Source organism: Lissotriton helveticus, chromosome 5_2 (assembly GCF_964261635.1).
Source record: "Lissotriton helveticus chromosome 5_2, aLisHel1.1, whole genome shotgun sequence".
Lineage (NCBI taxonomy): Eukaryota > Metazoa > Chordata > Amphibia > Caudata > Salamandridae > Lissotriton > Lissotriton helveticus.
Genome location: NC_136066.1, coordinates 11,594,998 through 11,617,562, shown reverse-complemented (window position 1 = coordinate 11,617,562; position 22,565 = coordinate 11,594,998). Strand labels below are relative to the sequence as shown.

The 22,565-nt window shown below is 61.8% G+C and overlaps 1 protein-coding gene across 3 annotated transcripts in view; it reads right to left on the bottom strand.

The window, feature by feature from the left end:
• The window catches only part of FPGS (folylpolyglutamate synthase), a 295,989-nt gene that overhangs the window by 144,729 nt on the left and 128,695 nt on the right, over positions 1–22,565 (bottom strand). For all 3 annotated transcript variants that reach the window (XM_078646660.1, XM_078646658.1, XM_078646659.1), the window contains exon 4: positions 1,405–1,469. In XM_078646660.1, the coding sequence (XP_078502786.1) occupies positions 1,405–1,469 (65 nt within the window). The remainder of the gene's footprint in view (positions 1–1,404; positions 1,470–22,565) is intronic.

The following is a 22,565-nucleotide window of genomic DNA, read 5'->3' as shown; positions in this document are numbered from 1 at the left end:
CAAAATAGTGTCATAAATATAGAGGGAGGAAGGCAAAAAGTTTGGGGATAACCCTGAAGAAAGGGCCAGGTCCAACAGTCAGTGTCTGGAAACTTGACATGGCAGCATGGGCTAAAACAAAAAGGGGTCAGTTCGACCAACAGACTCATCCGAAGGAGCACGTCCACTGGTGACCGATGTAAGCTGTGAGAAACCGCGATCGACAATACCGGAGGTAAAGGCCTAAATGCTAGTTTTTTCAATGATGTTGAGATGGAGCAGAGGTGTCCACGACCGAACCAGACGGCGGAAAAAAAACCAATCCCACAATGGAGCAGATGCCAATGCGCATTGCAAGCAAGAGGAGTCACTATACCTTGTGACTCAAAAGACTTCTTCGAAGAAAAAGAACTTCCAAGCCCAACATTAGATGGCGGACTTCTGTTAAGCATGTGTATCTACAGCCACACATGCTATCAAACAGCATGTTATAACAAATAAGGTGTCACTGCACCTTTGTTTATATAACTACACAGAAAATAAGACCTGAGGGCACTGCTTCAATTGTTTCAGAGGCCTACGGATCGTGCCTCAAACTTATCAAACCCCTAGATATCAACCAGCCAAATGCAGATGACCTATTGACCTCATGTAGCCCCCCCACCCAAGAAAAAATAACATTCATGGCCCCAAGATTCCCCCACAAATATTCCAAATCTCTGAATAACATTACCCCTAAATGTCATCTCGGGCCACGGGGGCCCTAACTGTATCTCGGGCCACGGGGGCCGTAACTGTATCTCAGGCCACGGGCACCCTAACTGTATCTCGGGCCACGGGCGCCCTAACTGTATCTCGGGCCACGGGCCCCCTAACTGTATCTCGGGCCACGGGCCCCCTAACTGTATCTCGGGCCACGGGCCCCCTAACTGTATCTCGGGCCCCCTAACTGTATCTCGGGCCCCCTAACTGTATCTCGGGCCCCCTAACTGTATCTCGGGCCCCCTAACTGTATCTCGGGCCCCCTAACTGTATCTCGGGCCCCCTAACTGTATCTCGGGCCACGGGCGCCCTAACTGTATCTCGGGCCACGGGCGCCCTAACTGTATCTCGGGCCACGGGCGCCCTAACTGTATCTCGGGCCACGGGCGCCCTAAATGTGCCTCGGGGGCCCTAAATGCATGACAGGCACCCTAAATGGAATCTCGGGCCACAAGATGAGGAGGGTCTGAATTCAGAGTAGGTCTGAATAGCTGCTAAGATTAGAGCTCCTATGTAGGGGGGCTGACACCTCATCCACACACCAGCCCCGGTACTAAACGCTCTAGACACCAATCACATTGAAAATCTCAAACAATGAATGAAAACCCTTCAAAAGTACATAAGCAGTATCCGGATGCAACCCTGCCTTCCCCAGACGGTCACCTGTAGAATCCGGTTTTAAGTCCATAATTCCTGAGAATTCGTTCAGCAAAAGCACACGTTGATCCCTGAAAAAAAGCAGATAAAAGTCATCAACACCAAGTTCAGATGTGAGCCTGACTCCCACCCACCATTACCCAAAGACCATCGCACTCACCCAGCAGGCACCCACCCACCATTACCCAAAGGCCATCGCACTCACCCAGCGGGCTCCCACCCACCCCTACCCAAAGGCCATCGCACTCATCCAGCAGGCTCCCACCCATACCCAAAGACCATCGCACTCACCCAGCAGGCTCCCACCCACCCCTACCCAAAGACCATCGCACTCACCCAGCAGGCTCCCACCCAAACCTACCCAAAGGCCATTGCACTCATCCAGCAGGCTCCCACCCACCCCTACCCAAAGACCATCGCACTCATCCAGCAGGCTCCCACCCACCCCTACCCAAAGACCATCGCACTCACCCAGCAGGCTCCCACCCACCCCTACCCAAAGACCATCGCACTCACCCAGCAGGCTCCCACCCACCCCTACCCAAAGGCCATCGCACTCACCCAGCAGGCTCCCACACACCCCGACCCAAAGGCCATCGCACTCACCCAGCAGGCTCCCACCCACCCATACCCAAAGACCATCACGCTCACCCAGCAGGCTCCCACCCACTCCTACCCAAAGACCACCTCACTCACCCAGCAGGTTCCTACCAACCCTTACCCAAAGACCACCTCACTCACCCAGCAGGTTCCGACCAACCCTTACCCAAAGACCATCGCACTCACCCTGCAGGCTCCCACCCACCCCTACCCAAAGGCCACACACTCACCCAGCAGGCTCCCACCCATACCCAAAGACCATCGCACTCACCCAGCAGGCTCCCACCCACCCCTACCCAAAGACCATCGCACTCACCCTGCAGGCTCCCACCCACCCCTACCCAAAGGCCATCGCACTCATCCAGCAGGCTCCCACCCATACCCAAAGACCATCGCACTCACCCAGCAGGCTCCCACCCACCCCTACCCAAAGACCATCGCACTCACCCAGCAGGCTCCCACCCAAACCCTACCCAAAGGCCACACACTCACCCAGCAGGCTCCCACCCACCCCTACCCAAAGACCATCGCACTCATCCAGCAGGCACCCACCCACCCCTACCCAAAGGCCACACACTCACCCAGCAGGCTCCCCCAAACCCTACCCAAAGGCCACACACTCACCCAGCAGGCACCCACTCACCCCTACCCAAAGACCATCAGACTCACCCAGCAGGCACCCACCCACCCCTACTCAAAGGCCACACACTCACCCAGCAGGCTCCCACCCACCCCTACCCAAAGACCATCGCACTCACCCAGCAGGCTCCCACCCACCCCTACCCAAAGGCCATCGCACTCACCCAGCAGGCACCCACCCACCCCTACGCAAAGGCCATCGCACTCACCCAGCAGGCTCCCACCCACCCCTACCCAAAGGCCATCGCACTCATCCAGCAGGCTCCCACCCATACCCAAAGACCATCGCACTCACCCAGCAGGCTCCCACCCACCCCTACCCAAAGACCATCGCACTCACCCAGCAGGCTCCCACCCAAACCTACCCAAAGGCCATTGCACTCATCCAGCAGGCTCCCACCCACCCCTACCCAAAGACCATCGCACTCATCCAGCAGGCTCCCACCCACCCCTACCCAAAGACCATCGCACTCACCCAGCAGGCTCCCACCCACCCCTACCCAAAGACCATCGCACTCACCCAGCAGGCTCCCACCCAAACCTACCCAAAGGCCATTGCACTCACCCAGCAGGCTCCCACCCACCCCTACCCAAAGACCATCGCACTCATCCAGCAGGCACCCACCCACCCCTACCCAAAGGCCACACACTCACCCAGCAGGCTCCCCCAAACCCTACCCAAAGGCCACACACTCACCCAGCAGGCACCCACTCACCCCTACCCAAAGACCATCAGACTCACCCAGCAGGCACCCACCCACCCCTACTCAAAGGCCACACACTCACCCAGCAGGCTCCCACCCACCCCTACCCAAAGACCATCGCACTCACCCAGCAGGCTCCCACCCACCCCTACCCAAAGACCATCACACTCACCCAGCAGGCTCCCACACACCCCGACCCAAAGGCCATCGCACTCACCCAGCAGGCACCCACCCACCCCTACGCAAAGGCCATCGCACTCACCCAGCAGGCTCCCACCCACCCCTACCCAAAGGCCATCGCACTCATCCAGCAGGCTCCCACCCATACCCAAAGACCATCGCACTCACCCAGCAGGCTCCCACCCACCCCTACCCAAAGGCCATCGCACTCACCCAGCAGGCTCCCCCCAAACCCTACCCAAAGGCCATCGCACTCACCCAGCAGGCTCCCACCCACCCCTACCCAAAGGCCATCGCACTCACCCAGCAGGCTCCCACCCACCCATACCCAAAGACCATCGCACTCACCCAGCAGGCTCCCACCCACCCCTACCCAAAGACCACCTCACTCACCCAGCAGGTTCCTACCAACCCCTACCCAAAGGCCACACACTCACCCAGCAGGCTCCCACCAACCCCTTCCCAAAGGCCAACGCACTCACCCAGCAGGCTCCCACCCACCTCTACCCAAAGGCCACCGCACTCACCCAGCAGGCTCCCACCCACCCCTACCCAAAGGCCACCGCACTCACCCAGCAGGCACCCACCCACCTCTACCCAAAGGCCATCGCACTCACCCAGCAGGCTCTCACCCATTCCTACCCAAAGACCATCGCACTCACCCAGCAGGCTCCCACCCGCCCCTACCCAAAGGCCATACATTCACCCAACAGGCTCCCCCCACCCCTGCTCAAAGGCCAACGCACTCACCCAGCAGGCTCCCATCCACCCATACCCAAAGACCATCACACTCACCCAGCAGGCTCCCACCCACCCCTACCCAAAGGCCACGCACTCACCCAGCAGGCACCCACCCACCCCTACCCAAAGGCCACACACTCACCCAGCAGGCTCCCACCAACCCCTACCCAAAGACCATCGCACTCACCCAGCAGGCTCCCACCCACCCCTACCCAAAGGCCAACGCACTCACCCAGCACGCTCCCACCCACCCCTACCCAATGACCATCGCACTCACCCAGCATGCTCCCACCCACCCCAACCCAAAGGCCACACACTCACCCAGCAGGCACCCATCCACCCACCCATACCCATAGACCAACGCACTCATCCAGCAGGCTCCGACCAACCCCTACCCAAAGGCCACACACTCACCCAGCAGGCACCCACCCATACCCAAAAACCAACGCACTCATCCAGCAGGCTCCTACCAACCCTTACCCAAAGGCCAACGCACTCACCCAGCAGGCTCCCAGCCACCCCTACCCAAAGACCATCGCACTCACCCAGCAGGCTCCCACCCACCCCTACCCAAAGGCCAACGCACTCACCCAGCACGCTCCCACCCACCCCTACCCAATGACCATCGCACTCACCCAGCAGGCTCCCACCCACCCCTACCCAAAGGCCAACGCACTCACCCAGTAGGCTCCCACCCACCCCTACCCAATGACCATCGCACTCACCCAGTAGGCTCCCACCCACCCTTACCCAAAGGCCAACGCACTCACCCAGCAGGCTCCCACCCACCCCTACCCAAAGACTATCGCACTCACCCAGCAGGCTCCCACCCACCCCTACCCAAAAACCAACGCACTCATCCAGCAGGCTCCTACCAACCCTTACCCAAAAACCAACGCACTCATCCAGCAGGCTCCTACCAACCCTTACCCAAAGGCCAACGCACTCATCCAGCAGGCACCCACCCACCCCTACCCAAAGGCCACACACTCACCCAGCAGGCACCCACCCACCCCTACCCAAAGGCCAACGCACTCACCCAGCAGGCTCCCACCCACCCCTACCCAAAAACCAACGCACTCATCCAGCAGGCTCCTACCAACCCTTACCCAAAGGCCAACGCACTCATCCAGCAGGCACCCACCCACCCCTACCCAAAGGCCATACACTCACCCAGCAGGCTCCCACCCACCTCTACCCAAAGACCATCGCACTCCCCCAGCAGGCTCCCACCCACCCCTGCCCAAAGGCCACACACTCACCCAACAGGCTCCCACCCACCCCTGCCCAAAGGCCAACGCACTCACCCAGCAGGCTCCCACCCACCCCTGCCCAAAGGCCAACGCACTCACCCAGCAGGCTCCCACCCACCCATACCCAAAGACCATCACACTCACCCAGCAGGCACCCACCCACCCCTACCCAAAGGCCACCACACTCACCCAGCAGGCTCCCACCCACCCCTACCCAAAGACCATCGCACTCACCCAGCAGGCTCCTACCCACCCCTACCCAAAGGCCACACACTCACCCAGCAGGCACCCACCCACCCCTGCCAAAAGACCATCGCACTCACCCAGCGGGCTCCCACCAACCCCTAGCCAAAGGCCACACACTCACCCAGCAGGCACCCACCCACCCCTACCCAAAGGCCACACACTCACCCAGCAGGCTCCCACCCACCCCTACCCAAAGACCATCGCACTCACCTAGCAGGCTCCCACTAACCCCTACCCAAAGGCCACACACTCACCCAGCAGGCTCCCACCCACCTCTACCCAAAGACCATCGCACTCACCCAGCAGGCACCCACTAACCGCTACCCAAAGACCATCACACTCACCCAGCAGGCACCCACCCACCCCTACCCAAAGGCCACACACTCACCCAGCAGGCTCCCACCCACCCCTCCCCAAAGTCCATCGCACTCACCCAGCAGGCTCACACCCACCCCTACCCAAAGACCATCGCACTCACCCAGCAGGCACCCACCCACCCCTACCCAAAGGCCACACACTCACCCAGTAGGCTCCCACCCACCCTACCCAAAGACCATCGCACTCACCCAGCAGGCTCCCACCAACCCCTACCCAAAGGCCACACACTCACCCAGCAGGCACCCACCCACCCCAACCCAAAGACCATCGCACTCACCCAGCAGGCTCCCACCAACCCCTACCCAAAGACCATCGCACTCACCCAGCAGGCTCCCACCCACCCCTACCCAAAGACCATCGCACTCACCCAGCAGGCTCCTACCCACCCCTACCCAAAGGCCACACACTCACCCAGCAGGCACCCACCCACCCCTGCCAAAAGACCATCGCACTCACCCAGCGGGCTCCCACCAACCCCTAGCCAAAGGCCACACACTCACCCAGCAGGCTCCCACCAACCCCTACCCAAAGGCCACACACTCACCCAGCAGGCTCCCACCCACCCCTACCCAAAGACCATCGCACTCACCTAGCAGGCTCCCACTAACCCCTACCCAAAGGCCACACACTCACCCAGCAGGCTCCCACCCACCTCTACCCAAAGACCATCGCACTCACCCAGCAGGCACCCACTAACCGCTACCCAAAGACCATCACACTCACCCAGCAGGCTCCCACCCACCCCTACCCAATGACCATCGCACTCACCCAGCAGGCTCCCACCCACCCCTACCCAATGACCATCACACTCACCCAGCAGGCTCCCACCCACACCTACCCAAAGACTATCACACTCACCCAGCAGGCTCCCACCCACCCCTACCCAATGACCATCGCACTCACCCAGCAGGCTCCCACCCACCCACCCCTACCCAAAGGCCACACACTCACCCAGCAGGCTCCCACCCACCCTTACCCAAAGACCATCGCACTCACCCAGCAGGCTCCCACCAACCCCTACCCAAAGGCAACCTCACTCACCCAGCAGGCTCCCACCCACCCCTACCCAAAGACCATTGCACTCACCCAGCAGGCTCTCACCAACCCCTACCCAAAGGCCACACACTCACCCAGCAGGCTCCCACCCACCCACCCCAACCCAAAGGCCACACACTCATCCAGCAGGCTCCGACCAACCCTTACCCAAAAACCATCGCACTCATCCAGCAGGCACCCACCCACCCATACCCAAAAACCAACGCACTCATCCAGCAGGCTCCGACCAACCCTTACCCAAAGGCCAACACACTCACCCAGCAGGCTCCCACCCACCCCTACCCAAAGACCATCGCACTCACCCAGCAGGCTCCCACCCACCCCTACCCAAAGGCCATCGCACTCACCCAGCAGGCTCCCACACACCCCTACCCAAAGACCATCGCACTCACCCAGCAGGCTCCCACCCACCCCTACCCAAAGACCATCGCACTCACCCAGCAGGCTCCCACCCACCCCTACCCAAAGGCCATCGCACTCACCCAGCAGGCTCCCACACACCCCGACCCAAAGGCCATCGCACTCACCCAGCAGGCTCCCACCCACCCATACCCAAAGACCATCACGCTCACCCAGCAGGCTCCCACCCACCCCTACCCAAAGACCATCACGCTCACCCAGCAGGCTCCCACCCACCCCTACCCAAAGGCAACCTCACTCACCCAGCAGGCTCCCACCCACCCCTACCCAAAGACCATCACGCTCACCCAGCAGGCTCCCACACACCCCTACCCAAAGACCACCTCACTCACCCAGCAGGTTCCTACCAACCCTTACCCAAAGACCACCTCACTCACCCAGCAGGTTCCTACCAACCCTTACCCAAAGACCACCTCACTCACCCAGCAGGTTCCGACCAACGCTTACCCAAAGACCATCGCACTCACCCTGCAGGCTCCCACCCACCCCTACCCAAAGGCCACACACTCACCCAGCAGGCTCCCACCCACCCCTACCCAAAGGCCACACACTCACCGAGCAGGCTCCCACCCACCCCTACCCAAAGACCATCGCACTCACCCAGCAGGCTCCCACCCACCCCTACCCAAAGACCATCGCACTCACCCAGCAGGCTCCCACCCACCCCACCCAAAGGCCATCGCACTCACCCAGCATGCTCCCACCCACCCCTATCCAAAGACCATCGCACTCACCCAGCAGGCTCCCACCCACTCCTAAGCAAATGTAAATGTAAATGTAAATGTACAGGAATTTATATAGCGCAAATCACCAAGCGGTTTCTAAGCGCTTGCTTAGGGAACCCGTCCTGGTATTCCCCTGTGAGATAACCCCGGCAGGGTATCCGAAAGGTGAAAGCCAGGCATCCCGCCGCGAGGGGCAAAGGCCACCTCACTCACCCAGCAGGCTCCCACCCACTCCTACCCAAAGGCCATCGCACTCACCCAGCAGGCTCCCACCCACCCCTATCCCAAAGGCCACCTCACTCACCCAGCAGGCTCCCACCCACCCCTATCCCAAAGGCCACCTCACTCACCCAGCAGGCTCCCACCCACTCCTACCCAAAGACCATCGCACTCACCCAGCAGGCACCCACCCACCCCTACCCAAAGACCATCGCACTCACCCAGCAGGCTCCCACCCACCATTACCCCAAAAGCCACCTCACTCACCCAGCAGGCTCCCATCAACCCCTACCCAAAGACCATCGCACTGACCCAGCAGGCTCCCACCCACCCCTACCCAAAGGACATGCACTCACCCAGCAGGCTCTCACCCAGCTCTACCCAAAGACCATCGCACTCACCCAGCAGGCTCCCACCCACCCCTACCCAAAGACCATCGCACTCACCCAGCAGGCTCCCACCCACCCCTACCCAAAGGCCACACACTCACCCAGCAGGCTCCCACCCACCCCTACCCAAAGACCATCGCACTCATCCAGCAGGCTCCCACCCACCCCTACCCAAAGACCATCGCACTCACCCAGCAGGCTCCCACCCATCCCTACCCAAAGACCATCGCACTCACCCAGCAGGCTCACACTCACCCCTACCCAAAGGCCAACGCACTCACCCAGCAGGCTCCCACCCACCCCTACCCAAAGGCCATCGCACTCACCCAGCAGGCTCCCACCCACCCCTACCCAAAGACCACACACTCACCCAGCAGGCTCCCACCCACTCCTAAGCAAATGTAAATGTAAATGTAAATGTACAGGAATTTATATAGCGCAAATCACCAAGCGGTTTCTAAGCGCTTGCTTAGGGAACCCGTCCTGGTATTCCCCTGTGAGATAACCCCGGCAGGGTATCCGAAAGGTGAAAGCCAGGCATCCCGCCGCGAGGGGCAAAGGCCACCTCACTCACCCAGCAGGCTCCCACCCACTCCTACCCAAAGGCCATCGCACTCACCCAGCAGGCTCCCACCCACCCCTATCCCAAAGGCCACCTCACTCACCCAGCAGGCTCCCACCCACTCCTACCCAAAGACCATCGCACTCACCCAGCAGGCTCCCACCCACCCCTATCCCAAAGGCCACCTCACTCACCCAGCAGGCTCCCACCCACTCCTACCCAAAGACCATCGCACTCACCCAGCAGGCTCCCACCCACCATTACCCCAAAAGCCACCTCACTCACCCAGCAGGCTCCCATCAACCCCTACCCAAAGACCATCGCACTCACCCAGCAGGCTCCCACCCACCCATACCCAATGACCATCGCACTCACCCAGCAGGCACCCACCCACCCCAACCCAAAGACCATCGCACTCACCCAGCAGGCTCCCACCCACCCATACCCAATGACCATCGCACTCACCCAGCAGGCACCCACCCACCCCAACCCAAAGACCATTGCACTCACCCAGCAGGCACCCACCCACCTCTACCCAAAGACCATCGCACTCACCCAGCAGGCTCCCACCCACCCCTACCCAAAGACCATCGCACTCATCCAGCAGGCTCCCACCCACCCCTACCCAAAGGACATGCACTCACCCAGCAGGCTCCCACCCACCCCTACCCAAAGGCCAACGCACTCACCCAGTAGGCTCCCACCCACCCTACCCAAAGACCATCGCACTCACCCAGCAGGCTCCCACCAACCCCTACCCAAAGGCCACACACTCACCCAGCAGGCACCCACCCACCCCAACCCAAAGACCATCGCACTCACCCAGCAGGCTCCCACCAACCCCTACCCAAAGACCATCGCACTCACCCAGCAGGCTCCCACCCACCCCTACCCAAAGACCATCGCACTCACCCAGCAGGCTCCTACCCACCCCTACCCAAAGGCCACACACTCACCCAGCAGGCACCCACCCACCCCTGCCAAAAGACCATCGCACTCACCCAGCGGGCTCCCACCAACCCCTAGCCAAAGGCCACACACTCACCCAGCAGGCACCCACCCACCCCTACCCAAAGGCCACACACTCACCCAGCAGGCTCCCACCCACCCCTACCCAAAGACCATCGCACTCACCTAGCAGGCTCCCACTAACCCCTACCCAAAGGCCACACACTCACCCAGCAGGCTCCCACCCACCTCTACCCAAAGACCATCGCACTCACCCAGCAGGCACCCACTAACCGCTACCCAAAGACCATCACACTCACCCAGCAGGCTCCCACCCACCCCTACCCAATGACCATCGCACTCACCCAGCAGGCTCCCACCCACCCCTACCCAATGACCATCACACTCACCCAGCAGGCTCCCACCCACCCCTACCCAAAGACCATCACACTCACCCAGCAGGCTCCCACCCACCCCTACCCAATGACCATCGCACTCACCCAGCAGGCTCCCACCCACCCACCCCTACCCAAAGGCCACACACTCACCCAGCAGGCTCCCACCCACCCTTACCCAAAGACCATCGCACTCACCCAGCAGGCTCCCACCAACCCCTACCCAAAGGCAACCTCACTCACCCAGCAGGCTCCCACCCACCCCTACCCAAAGACCATTGCACTCACCCAGCAGGCTCTCACCAACCCCTACCCAAAGGCCACACACTCACCCAGCAGGCTCCCACCCACCCACCCCAACCCAAAGGCCACACACTCATCCAGCAGGCTCCGACCAACCCTTACCCAAAAACCATCGCACTCATCCAGCAGGCACCCACCCACCCATACCCAAAAACCAACGCACTCATCCAGCAGGCTCCGACCAACCCTTACCCAAAGGCCAACACACTCACCCAGCAGGCTCCCACCCACCCCTACCCAAAGACCATCGCACTCACCCAGCAGGCTCCCACCCACCCCTACCCAAAGGCCATCGCACTCACCCAGCAGGCTCCCACCCACCCCTACCCAAAGGCCATCGCACTCACCCAGCAGGCTCCCACCCACCCCTACCCAAAGACCATCGCGCTCACCCAGCAGGCTCCCACCCACCCCTACCCAAAGGCCATCGCACTCACCCAGCAGGCTCCCACACACCCCGACCCAAAGGCCATCGCACTCATCCAACAGGCTCCCACACACCCCTACCCAAAGACCATCGCACTCACCCAGCAGGCTCCCACCCACCCCTACCCAAAGACCATCGCACTCACCCAGCAGGCTCCCACCCACCCCTACCCAAAGGCCATCGCACTCACCCAGCAGGCTCCCACACACCCCGACCCAAAGGCCATCGCACTCACCCAGCAGGCTCCCACCCACCCATACCCAAAGACCATCACGCTCACCCAGCAGGCTCCCACCCACTCCTACCCAAAGACCACCTCACTCACCCAGCAGGTTCCTACCAACCCTTACCCAAAGACCACCTCACTCACCCAGCAGGTTCCGACCAACCCTTACCCAAAGACCATCGCACTCACCCTGCAGGCTCCCACCCACCCCTACCCAAAGGCCACACACTCACCCAGCAGGCTCCCACCCACCCCTACCCAAAGGCCACACACTCACCGAGCAGGCTCCCACCCACCCCTACCCAAAGACCATCGCACTCACCCAGCAGGCTCCCACCCACCCCTACCCAAAGACCATCGCACTCACCCAGCAGGCTCCCACCCACCCCACCCAAAGGCCATCGCACTCACCCAGCATGCTCCCACCCACCCCTATCCAAAGACCATCGCACTCACCCAGCAGGCTCCCACCCACTCCTAAGCAAATGTAAATGTAAATGTAAATGTACAGGAATTTATATAGCGCAAATCACCAAGCGGTTTCTAAGCGCTTGCTTAGGGAACCCGTCCTGGTATTCCCCTGTGAGATAACCCCGGCAGGGTATCCGAAAGGTGAAAGCCAGGCATCCCGCCGCGAGGGGCAAAGGCCACCTCACTCACCCAGCAGGCTCCCACCCACTCCTACCCAAAGGCCATCGCACTCACCCAGCAGGCTCCCACCCACCCCTACCCAAAGACCATCGCACTCACCCAGCAGGCACCTACCCACCCCTACCCAAAGACCATCGCACTCACCCAGCAGGCTCCCACCCACCCCTATCCCAAAGGCCACCTCACTCACCCAGCAGGCTCCCACCCACCCCTATCCCAAAGGCCACCTCACTCACCCAGCAGGCTCCCACCCACTCCTACCCAAAGACCATCGCACTCACCCAGCAGGCTCCCACCCACCATTACCCCAAAAGCCACCTCACTCACCCAGCAGGCTCCCATCAACCCCTACCCAAAGACCATCGCACTGACCCAGCAGGCTCCCACCCACCCCTACCCAAAGGACATGCACTCACCCAGCAGGCTCTCACCCACTCCTACCCAAAGACCATCGCACTCACCCAGCAGGCTCCCACCCATCATTACCCCAAAAGCCACCTCACTCACCCAGCAGGCTCCCATCAACCCCTACCCAAAGACCATCGCACTGACCCAGCAGGCTCCCACCCACCCCTACCCAAAGACCATCGCACTCACCCAGCAGGCTCCCACCCACCCATACCCAAAGGCCATCGCACTCACCCAGCAGGCTCCCACCCACCCCTACCCAAAGACCATCGCACTCACCCAGCAGGCTCCCACCCACCCCTACCCAAAGACCATCGCACTCATCCAGCAGGCTCCCACCCACCCCTACCCAAAGACCATCGCACTCACCCAGCAGGCTCCCACCCACCCCTACCCAAAGACCATCGCACTCACCCAGCAGGCTCACACTCACCCCTACCCAAAGGCCAACGCACTCACCCAGCAGGCTCCCACCCACCCCTACCCAAAGACCACACACTCACCCAGCAGGCTCCCACCCACTCCTAAGCAAATGTAAATGTAAATGTAAATGTACAGGAATTTATATAGCGCAAATCACCAAGCGGTTTCTAAGCGCTTGCTTAGGGAACCCGTCCTGGTATTCCCCTGTGAGATAACCCCGGCAGGGTATCCGAAAGGTGAAAGCCAGGCATCCCGCCGCGAGGGGCAAAGGCCACCTCACTCACCCAGCAGGCTCCCACCCACTCCTACCCAAAGGCCATCGCACTCACCCAGCAGGCTCCCACCCACCCCTATCCCAAAGGCCACCTCACTCACCCAGCAGGCTCCCACCCACTCCTACCCAAAGACCATCGCACTCACCCAGCAGGCTCCCACCCACCCCTATCCCAAAGGCCACCTCACTCACCCAGCAGGCTCCCACCCACTCCTACCCAAAGACCATCGCACTCACCCAGCAGGCTCCCACCAATCCCTACCCAAAGGACATGCACTCACCCAGCAGGCTCCCACCCGCCCCTACCCAAAGGCCATCGCACTCACCCAGCAGGCTCCCACCAACCCCTACCCAAAGACCAACGCACTCACCCAGCAGGCTCCCACCAACCCCTACCCAAAGACCAACGCACTCACCCAGCAGGCTCCCACCCACTCCTACCCAAAGACCATCGCACTCACCCAGCAGGCTCCCACCCGCCCCTACCCAAAGGCCATCGCACTCACCCAGCAGGCTCCCACCAACCCCTACCCAAAGGCCATCGCACTCACCCAGCAGGCTCCCACCAACCCCTACCCAAAGGACATGCACTCACCCAGCAGGCTCCCACCCACCCCTACCCAAAGACCATCACACTCACCCAGCAGGCTCCCACCCACCCCTACCCAAAGACCATCGCACTCACCCAGCAGGCTCCCACCAACCCTGACCCAAAGGCCACACACTCACCCAGCAGGCACCCACTCACCCCTACCCAAAGACCATCAGACTCACCCAGCAGGCACCCACCCACCCCTACTCAAAGGCCACACACTCACCCAGCACGCTCCCACCCACCCCTACCCAATGACCATCGCACTCACCCAGCATGCTCCCACCCACCCCTACCCAAAGACCATCGCACTCACCCAGCAGGCTCCCACCCACCCCTACCCTAAGACCATCGCACTCACCCAGCATGCTCCCACCCACCCCTACCCAAAGACCATCGCACTCACCCAGCAGGCTCCCACCCACCCACACCCAAAGACCATCGCACTCACCCAGCAGGCTCCCACCCACCCCTACCCAAAGGCCATCGCACTCATCCAGCAGGCTCCCACCCACTCCTACCCAAAGGCCATCACACTCACCCAGCAGGCTCCCCCAAACCCTACCCAAAGGCCACACACTCACCCAGCAGGCACCCACCCACCCCAACCCAAAGACCATCGCACTCACCCAGCAGGCTCCCACCAACCCCTAGCCAAAGGCCATCGCACTCACCCAGCAGGCTCCCACCCACCCATACCCAATGGCCATCGCACTCACCCAGCAGGCTCCCACCGACCCCTACCCAAAGGCCACACACTCACCCAGCAGGCTCCCACCCACCCCTACCCAAAGACCATCGCACTCACCCAGCAGGCTCCCACCAATCCCTACCCAAAGGCCACACACTCACCCAGTAGGGTCCCACCCACCCCTACCTAAAGACCATCACACTCACCCAGCAGGCTCCCACCCACCCCTACCCAAAGACCATCACACTCACCCAGCAGGCTCCCACCAACCCCTACCCAAAGGCCACACACTCACCCAGCAAGCACCCACCCAACCCAACCCAAAGACCATCGGACTCACCCAGCAGGCTCCCACCAACCCCTAGCCAAAGGCCATCGCACTCACCTAGCAGGCTCCCACCCAAACCTACCCAAAGGCCATCACACTCACCCAGCAGGCTCCCCCAAACCCTACCCAAAGGCCACACACTCACCCAGCAGGCTCCCACCCACCCATACCCAAAGACCATCACGCTCACCCAGCAGGCTCCCACCCACTCCTACCCAAAGACCACCTCACTCACCCAGCAGGCTCCCACCCACTCCTACCCAAAGGCCATCGCACTCACCCAGCAGGCTCCCACCCACCCCTACCCAAAGACCATCGCACTCACCCAGCAGGCACCTACCCACCCCTACCCAAAGACCATCGCACTCACCCAGCAGGCTCCCACCCACCCCTATCCCAAAGGCCACCTCACTCACCCAGCAGGCTCCCACCCACCCCTATCCCAAAGGCCACCTCACTCACCCAGCAGGCTCCCACCCACTCCTACCCAAAGACCATCGCACTCACCCAGCAGGCTCCCACCCACCATTACCCCAAAAGCCACCTCACTCACCCAGCAGGCTCCCATCAACCCCTACCCAAAGACCATCGCACTGACCCAGCAGGCTCCCACCCACCCCTACCCAAAGGACATGCACTCACCCAGCAGGCTCTCACCCACTCCTACCCAAAGACCATCGCACTCACCCAGCAGGCTCCCACCCACCATTACCCCAAAAGCCACCTCACTCACCCAGCAGGCTCCCATCAACCCCTACCCAAAGGCCACACACTCACCCAGCAAGCACCCACCCAACCCAACCCAAAGACCATCGGACTCACCCAGCAGGCTCCCACCAACCCCTAGCCAAAGGCCATCGCACTCACCTAGCAGGCTCCCACCCAAACCTACCCAAAGGCCATCACACTCACCCAGCAGGCTCCCCCAAACCCTACCCAAAGGCCACACACTCACCCAGCAGGCTCCCACCCACCCCAACCCATAGACCAACGCACTCATCCAGCAGGCTCCGACCAACTCTTACCCAAAGACCATCGCACTCACCCAGCAGGCTCCCACCAACCCTGACCCAAAGGCCACACACTCACCCAGCAGGCACCCACTCACCCCTACCCAAAGACCATCAGACTCACCCAGCAGGCACCCACCCACCCCTACTCAAAGGCCACACACTCACCCAGCAGGCTCCCACCCACCCCTACCCAAAGACCATCGCACTCACCCAGCAGGCTCCCACCCGCCCCTACCCAAAGACCATCGCACTCACCCAGCAGGCTCCCACCCGCCCACACCCAAAGACCATCGCACTCACCCAGCAGGCTCCCACCCGCCCCTACCCAAAGACCATCGCACTCACCCAGCAGGCTCCCACCCACCCCTACCCAAAGACCATCGCACTCACCCAGCAGGCTCCCACCCGCCCCTACCCAAAGACCATCGCACTCACCCAGCAGGCTCCCACCCGCCCACACCCAAAGACCATCACACTCACCCAGCAGGCTCCCCCAAACCCTACCCAAAGGCCACACACTCACCCAGCAGGCACCCACCCACCCCAACCCAAAGACCATCGCACTCACCCAGCAGGCTCCCACCAACCCCTAGCCAAAGGCCATCGCACTCACCCAGCAGGCTCCCACCCACCCATACCCAATGGCCATCGCACTCACCCAGCAGGCTCCCACCGACCCCTACCCAAAGGCCACACACTCACCCAGCAGGCTCCCACCCACCCCTACCCAAAGACCATCGCACTCACCCAGCAGGCTCCCACCAATCCCTACCCAAAGGCCACACACTCACCCAGTAGGGTCCCACCCACCCCTACCTAAAGACCATCACACTCACCCAGCAGGCTCCCACCCACCCCTACCCAAAGACCATCACACTCACCCAGCAGGCTCCCACCAACCCCTACCCAAAGGCCACACACTCACCCAGCAAGCACCCACCCAACCCAACCCAAAAAACCATCGCACTCACCCAGCAGGCTCCCACCAACCCCTACCCAAAGGCCATCGCACTCACCCAGCAGTCACCCATCCACCCCAACCCAAAGGCCATCGCACTCACCCAGCAGTCACCCATCCACCCACCCATACCCATAGACCAACGCACTCATCCAGCAGGCTCCGACCAACTCTTACCCAAAGACCAATGCACTCACCCAGCAGGCACCCACCCACCCCTACCCAAAGACCACCGCACTCACCCAGCAGGCGCCCACCCACCCATACACAAAGACCATCACACTCACCCAGCAGGCTCCCACCCACCCCCACCCAAAGACCATCGCACTCACCCAGCAGGCTCCCACCCACCCCTACCCAAAGACCATCGCACTCACCCAGCAGGCTCCCACCCACCCCTACCCAAAGGCCACACACTCACCCAGCAGGCTCCCACCCACCCATACCCAAAGACTATCGCACTCATCCAGCAGGCACTCACCCCTACCCAAAGACCATCGCACTAACCCAGCAGGCTCCCACCCACCCCTACCCAAAGACCAATGCACTCACCCAGCAGGCTCCCACCCACCCCTACCCAAAGACTATCGCACTCATCCAGCAGGCTCCCACCCACCCCTACCCAATGACCATCGCACTCACCCAGCAGGCTCCCACCCACCCCTACCCAATGACCATCGCACTCACCCAGCAGGCTCCCACCCACCCATACCCAAAGGCCATCGCACTCACCCAGCAGGCTCCCACCCACCCCTACCCAATGACCATCGCACTCACCCAGCAGGCTCCCACCCACACCCAAAGACCATCGCACTCACCCAGCAGGCTCCTACTCAAAGGCCATTGCACTCATCCAGCAGGCTCCCACCCACCCCTACCCAAAGACTATCGCACTCACCCAGCAGGCTCCCACCCAAACCTACCCAAAGGCAACACACTCACCCAGCAGGCACCCACCCACCCCTACCCAAAGACCATCGCACTCACCCAGCAGGCACCCACCCACCCCTACCCAAAGACCATCGCACTCACCCAGCAGGCTCCCACCCACCTCTACCCAAAGGCCACACACTCACCCAGCAGGCTCTCACCCATTCCTACCCAAAGACCATCGCACTCACCCAGCACGCTCCCACCCACCCCTACCCAAAGACCATCGCACTGACCCAGCAGGCTCCCACCAACCCCTACCCAAAGGCCACACACTCACCCAGCAGGCTCCCACCCACCCCACCCAAAGACCATCGCACTCACCCAGCAGGCTCCCACCCGCCCCTACCCAAAGGCCATACATTCACCCAACAGGCTCCCCCCACCCCTGCTCAAAGGCCAACGCACTCACCCAGCAGGCTCCCATCCACCCATACCCAAAGACCATCGCACTCACCCAGCAGGCTCCCACCCACCCCTACCCAAAGGCCAACGCACTCACCCAGCACGCTCCCACCCACCCCTACCCAATGACCATCGCACTCACCCAGCATGCTCCCACCCACCCCTACCCAAAGACCATCGCACTCACCCAGCAGGCTCCCACCCACCCCTACCCTAAGACCATCGCACTCACCCAGCAGGCTCCCATCAACCCATATCCAAAGACCATCGCACTCACCCAGCATGCTCCCACCCACCCCTACCCAAAGACCATCGCACTCACCCAGCAGGCTCCCACCCACCCACACCCAAAGGCCATCGCACTCACCCAGCAGGCTCCCACCCACCCCTACCCAAAGGCCACACACTCACCCAGCAGGCTCACACTCACCCCTCCCAAAGACCATCGCACTGCCTCAGCAGGCTCCCACCCACCCCTACCCAAAGGCCATCGCACTGACCCAGCAGGCTCCCACCCACCCCTACCCAAAGGCCATCGCACTGACCCAGCAGGCTCCCACCCACCCCTCCCAAAGACCATCGCACTGCCTCAGCAGGCTCCCACCCACCCCTACCCAAAGGCCATCGCACTGACCCAGCAGGCTCCCACCCACCCTACCCAAAGACCATCGCGCTCACCCAGCAGGCTCCCACCCACCCCTACCCAAAGGCCAACGCACTCACCCAGCAGGCTCACACCCACCCCTACCCAAAGACCATCGCACTCACCCAGCAGGCTCACACCCACCCCTACCCAAAGACCATCGCACTCACCCAGCAGGCTCCTACCCACCCCTACCTAATGGCCATCGCACTCACCCAGCAGGCTCCCACCCACCCCTACCCAAAAGCCATCGCACTCACCCAGCAGGCTCCCACACACCCCGACCCAAAGACCAAACACTCACCCAGCAGGCTCCCACCAACCCATACCCAAAGACCATCGCACTCACCGAGCAGGCTCCCACCAACCCATACCCAAAGACCAAACACTCACCCAGCAGGCTCCCACCAACCCATACCCAAAGACCATCGCACTCACCGAGCAGGCTCCCACCCACCCCTACCCAAAGGCCAACGCACTCACCCAGCAGGCTCCCACCCACTCCTAAGCAAATGTAAATGTAAATGTAAATGTACAGGAATTTATATAGCGCAAATCACCAAGCGGTTTCTAAGCGCGTGCTTAGGGAACCCGTCCTGGTATTCCCCTGTGAGATAACCCCGGCAGGGTATCCGAAAGGTGAAAGCCAGGCATCCCGCCGCGAGGGGCAAAGGCCACCTCACTCACCCAGCAGGCTCCCACCCACTCCTACCCAATGACCATCGCACTCACCCAGCAGGCTCCCACCCACCCACCCCTACCCAAAGACCATCGCACTCACCCAGCAGGCTCCCACCCACTCCTACCCAAAGGCCAACGCACTCACCCAGCAGGCTCCCACCCACCCCTACCCAAAGACCATCGCACTCACCCAGCAGGCTCCCACCCACTCCTACCCAATGACCATCGCACTCACCCAGCAGGCTCCCACCCACCCCTACCCAAAGACCATCGCACTCACCCAGCAGGCTCCCACCCACTCCTACCCAATGACCATCGCACTCACCCAGCAGGCTCCCACCCACCCCTACCCAAAGACCATCGCACTCACCCAGCAGGCTCCCACCCACTCCTACCCAAAGGCCAACGCACTCACCCAGCAGGCTCCCACCCACCCCTACCCAAAGACCATCGCACTCACCCAGCAGGCTCCCACCAACCCCTACCCAAAGACCATCGCACTCACCCAGCAGGCTCCCACCCACTCCTACCCAAAGGCCAACGCACTCACCCAGCAGGCTCCCACCCACCCCTACCCAAAGACCATCGCACTCACCCAGCAGGCTCCCTCCCACCCACCCCTACCCAAAGGCCACCTCACTCACCCAGCAGGCTCCCACCCACCCCTACCCAAATGCCACACACTCACCCAGCAGGCTCCCACCCACCTCTACCCAAAGACCATCGCACTCACCCAGCAGGCACCCACCCACCTCTACCCAAAGACCATCGCACTCACCCAGCAGGCTCTCACCCAGCAGGCACCCACCCACCTCTACCCAAAGACCATCGCACTCACCCAGCAGGCTCCCACCCACCCCTACCCAAAGACCATCGCACTCACCCAGCAGGCTCCCACCCACTCCTACCCAAAGGCCATCGCACTCACCCAGCAGGCTCCTACCCACCCCTACCCAAAGACCATCGCACTCACCCAGCAGGCTCCCACCCACTCCTACCCAAAGGCCATCGCACTCACCCAGCAGGCTCCCACCCACCCCTACCCAAAGACCATCGCACTCACCCAGCAGGCTCCCACCCACTCCTACCCAAAGGCCATCGCACTCACCCAGCAGGCACCCACCCACCTCTACCCAAAGACCATCGCACTCACCCAGCAGGCTCCCACACACCCCTACCCAAAGGCCACACACTCACCCAGTAGGCTCCCACCCCTACCCAAAGACCATCGCACTCACCCAGCAGGCTCTCACCAACCCCTACCCAAAGGCCACACACTCACCCAGCAGGCTCCGACCAACCCTTACCCAAAGCCCAACGCACTCACCCAGCAGGCTCCCACCCACCCCTACCCAAAGGCAACCTCACTCACCCAGCAGGCTCCCACCCACCCCTACCCAAAGACCATCGCACTCACCCAGCAGGCTCCCACCCACCCCTACCCAAAGGCCACCTCACTCACTCAGCAGGCTCCCACCCACCCATATCCAAAGACCATCGCACTCACCCAGCAGGCTCCCACACACCCCGACCCAAAGGCCATCGCACTCCTCTAACAGGCTCCCACCCACCCCTGCCCAAAGACCATCGCACTCACCCAGCAGGCTCCCACCCACTCCTACCCAAAGGCCATCGCACTCCTCTAACAGGCTCCCACCCACCCCTGCCCAAAGACCAACGCACTCACCCAGCAGGCTCCCACCAACCCCTACCCAAAGTCCACACACTCACCCAGCAGGCTCCCACCAACCCCTAGCTAAAGGCCATCGCACTCACCCAGCAGGCTCCCACCCACCCATACCCAAAGGCCAAACACTCACCCAGCAGGCTCCGACCAACCCTTACCCAAAGACCATTGCACTCATCCAGAAGGCACTCACCCACCCCTACCCAAAGGCCACACACTCACCCAGCAGGCTCCCACCCACCCCTACCCAAAGACCATTGCACTCACCCAGCAGGCTCTCACCAACCCCTACCCAAAGGCCACGCACTCACCAAGCAGGCTCCCACCCACCCCTACCCAAAGACCACCGCACTCACCAAGCAGGCTCCCACCCACCCCTACCCAAAGACCACCGCACTCACCTAGCAGGCACTCACCCCTACCCAAAGACCATCGCACTCACCCAGCAGGCTCCCACCCACCCACACCCAAAGGCCACGCACTCACCAAGCAGGCTCCCACCCACCCCTACCCAAAGACCACCGCACTCACCTAGCAGGCACTCACCCCTACCCAAAGACCATCGCACTCACCCAGCAGGCTCCCACCCACCCACACCCAAAGGCCACGCACTCACCAAGCAGGCTCCCACCCACTCCTACCCAAAGACCATCACACTCACCTAGCAGGCTCCCACCCACCCCTGCCCAAAGGCTATCGGACTCAACCAGCAGGTTCCCTCCCACCCATATCCAAAGACCATCGCACTCGCCCAGCAGGCTCACACTCACACCTACCCAAAGGCCATCGCACTCACCCAGCAGGCTCCCACCCACCCCTACCCAAAGGCAACCTCACTCACCCAGCAGGCTCCCACCCACCCCTACCCAAAGGCCATCGCACTCACCCAGCAGGCTCCCACCCACCCACACCCAAAGGCCATCGCACTCACCCAGCAGGCTCCCACCCACCCCTACCCAAAGGCCATCGCACTCACCCAGCAGGCTCCCACCCACCCCTACCCAATGACCACCTCACTCACCCAGCAGGCTCCCACCCACATCTGCCCAAAGGCCATGGCACTCACCCAGCA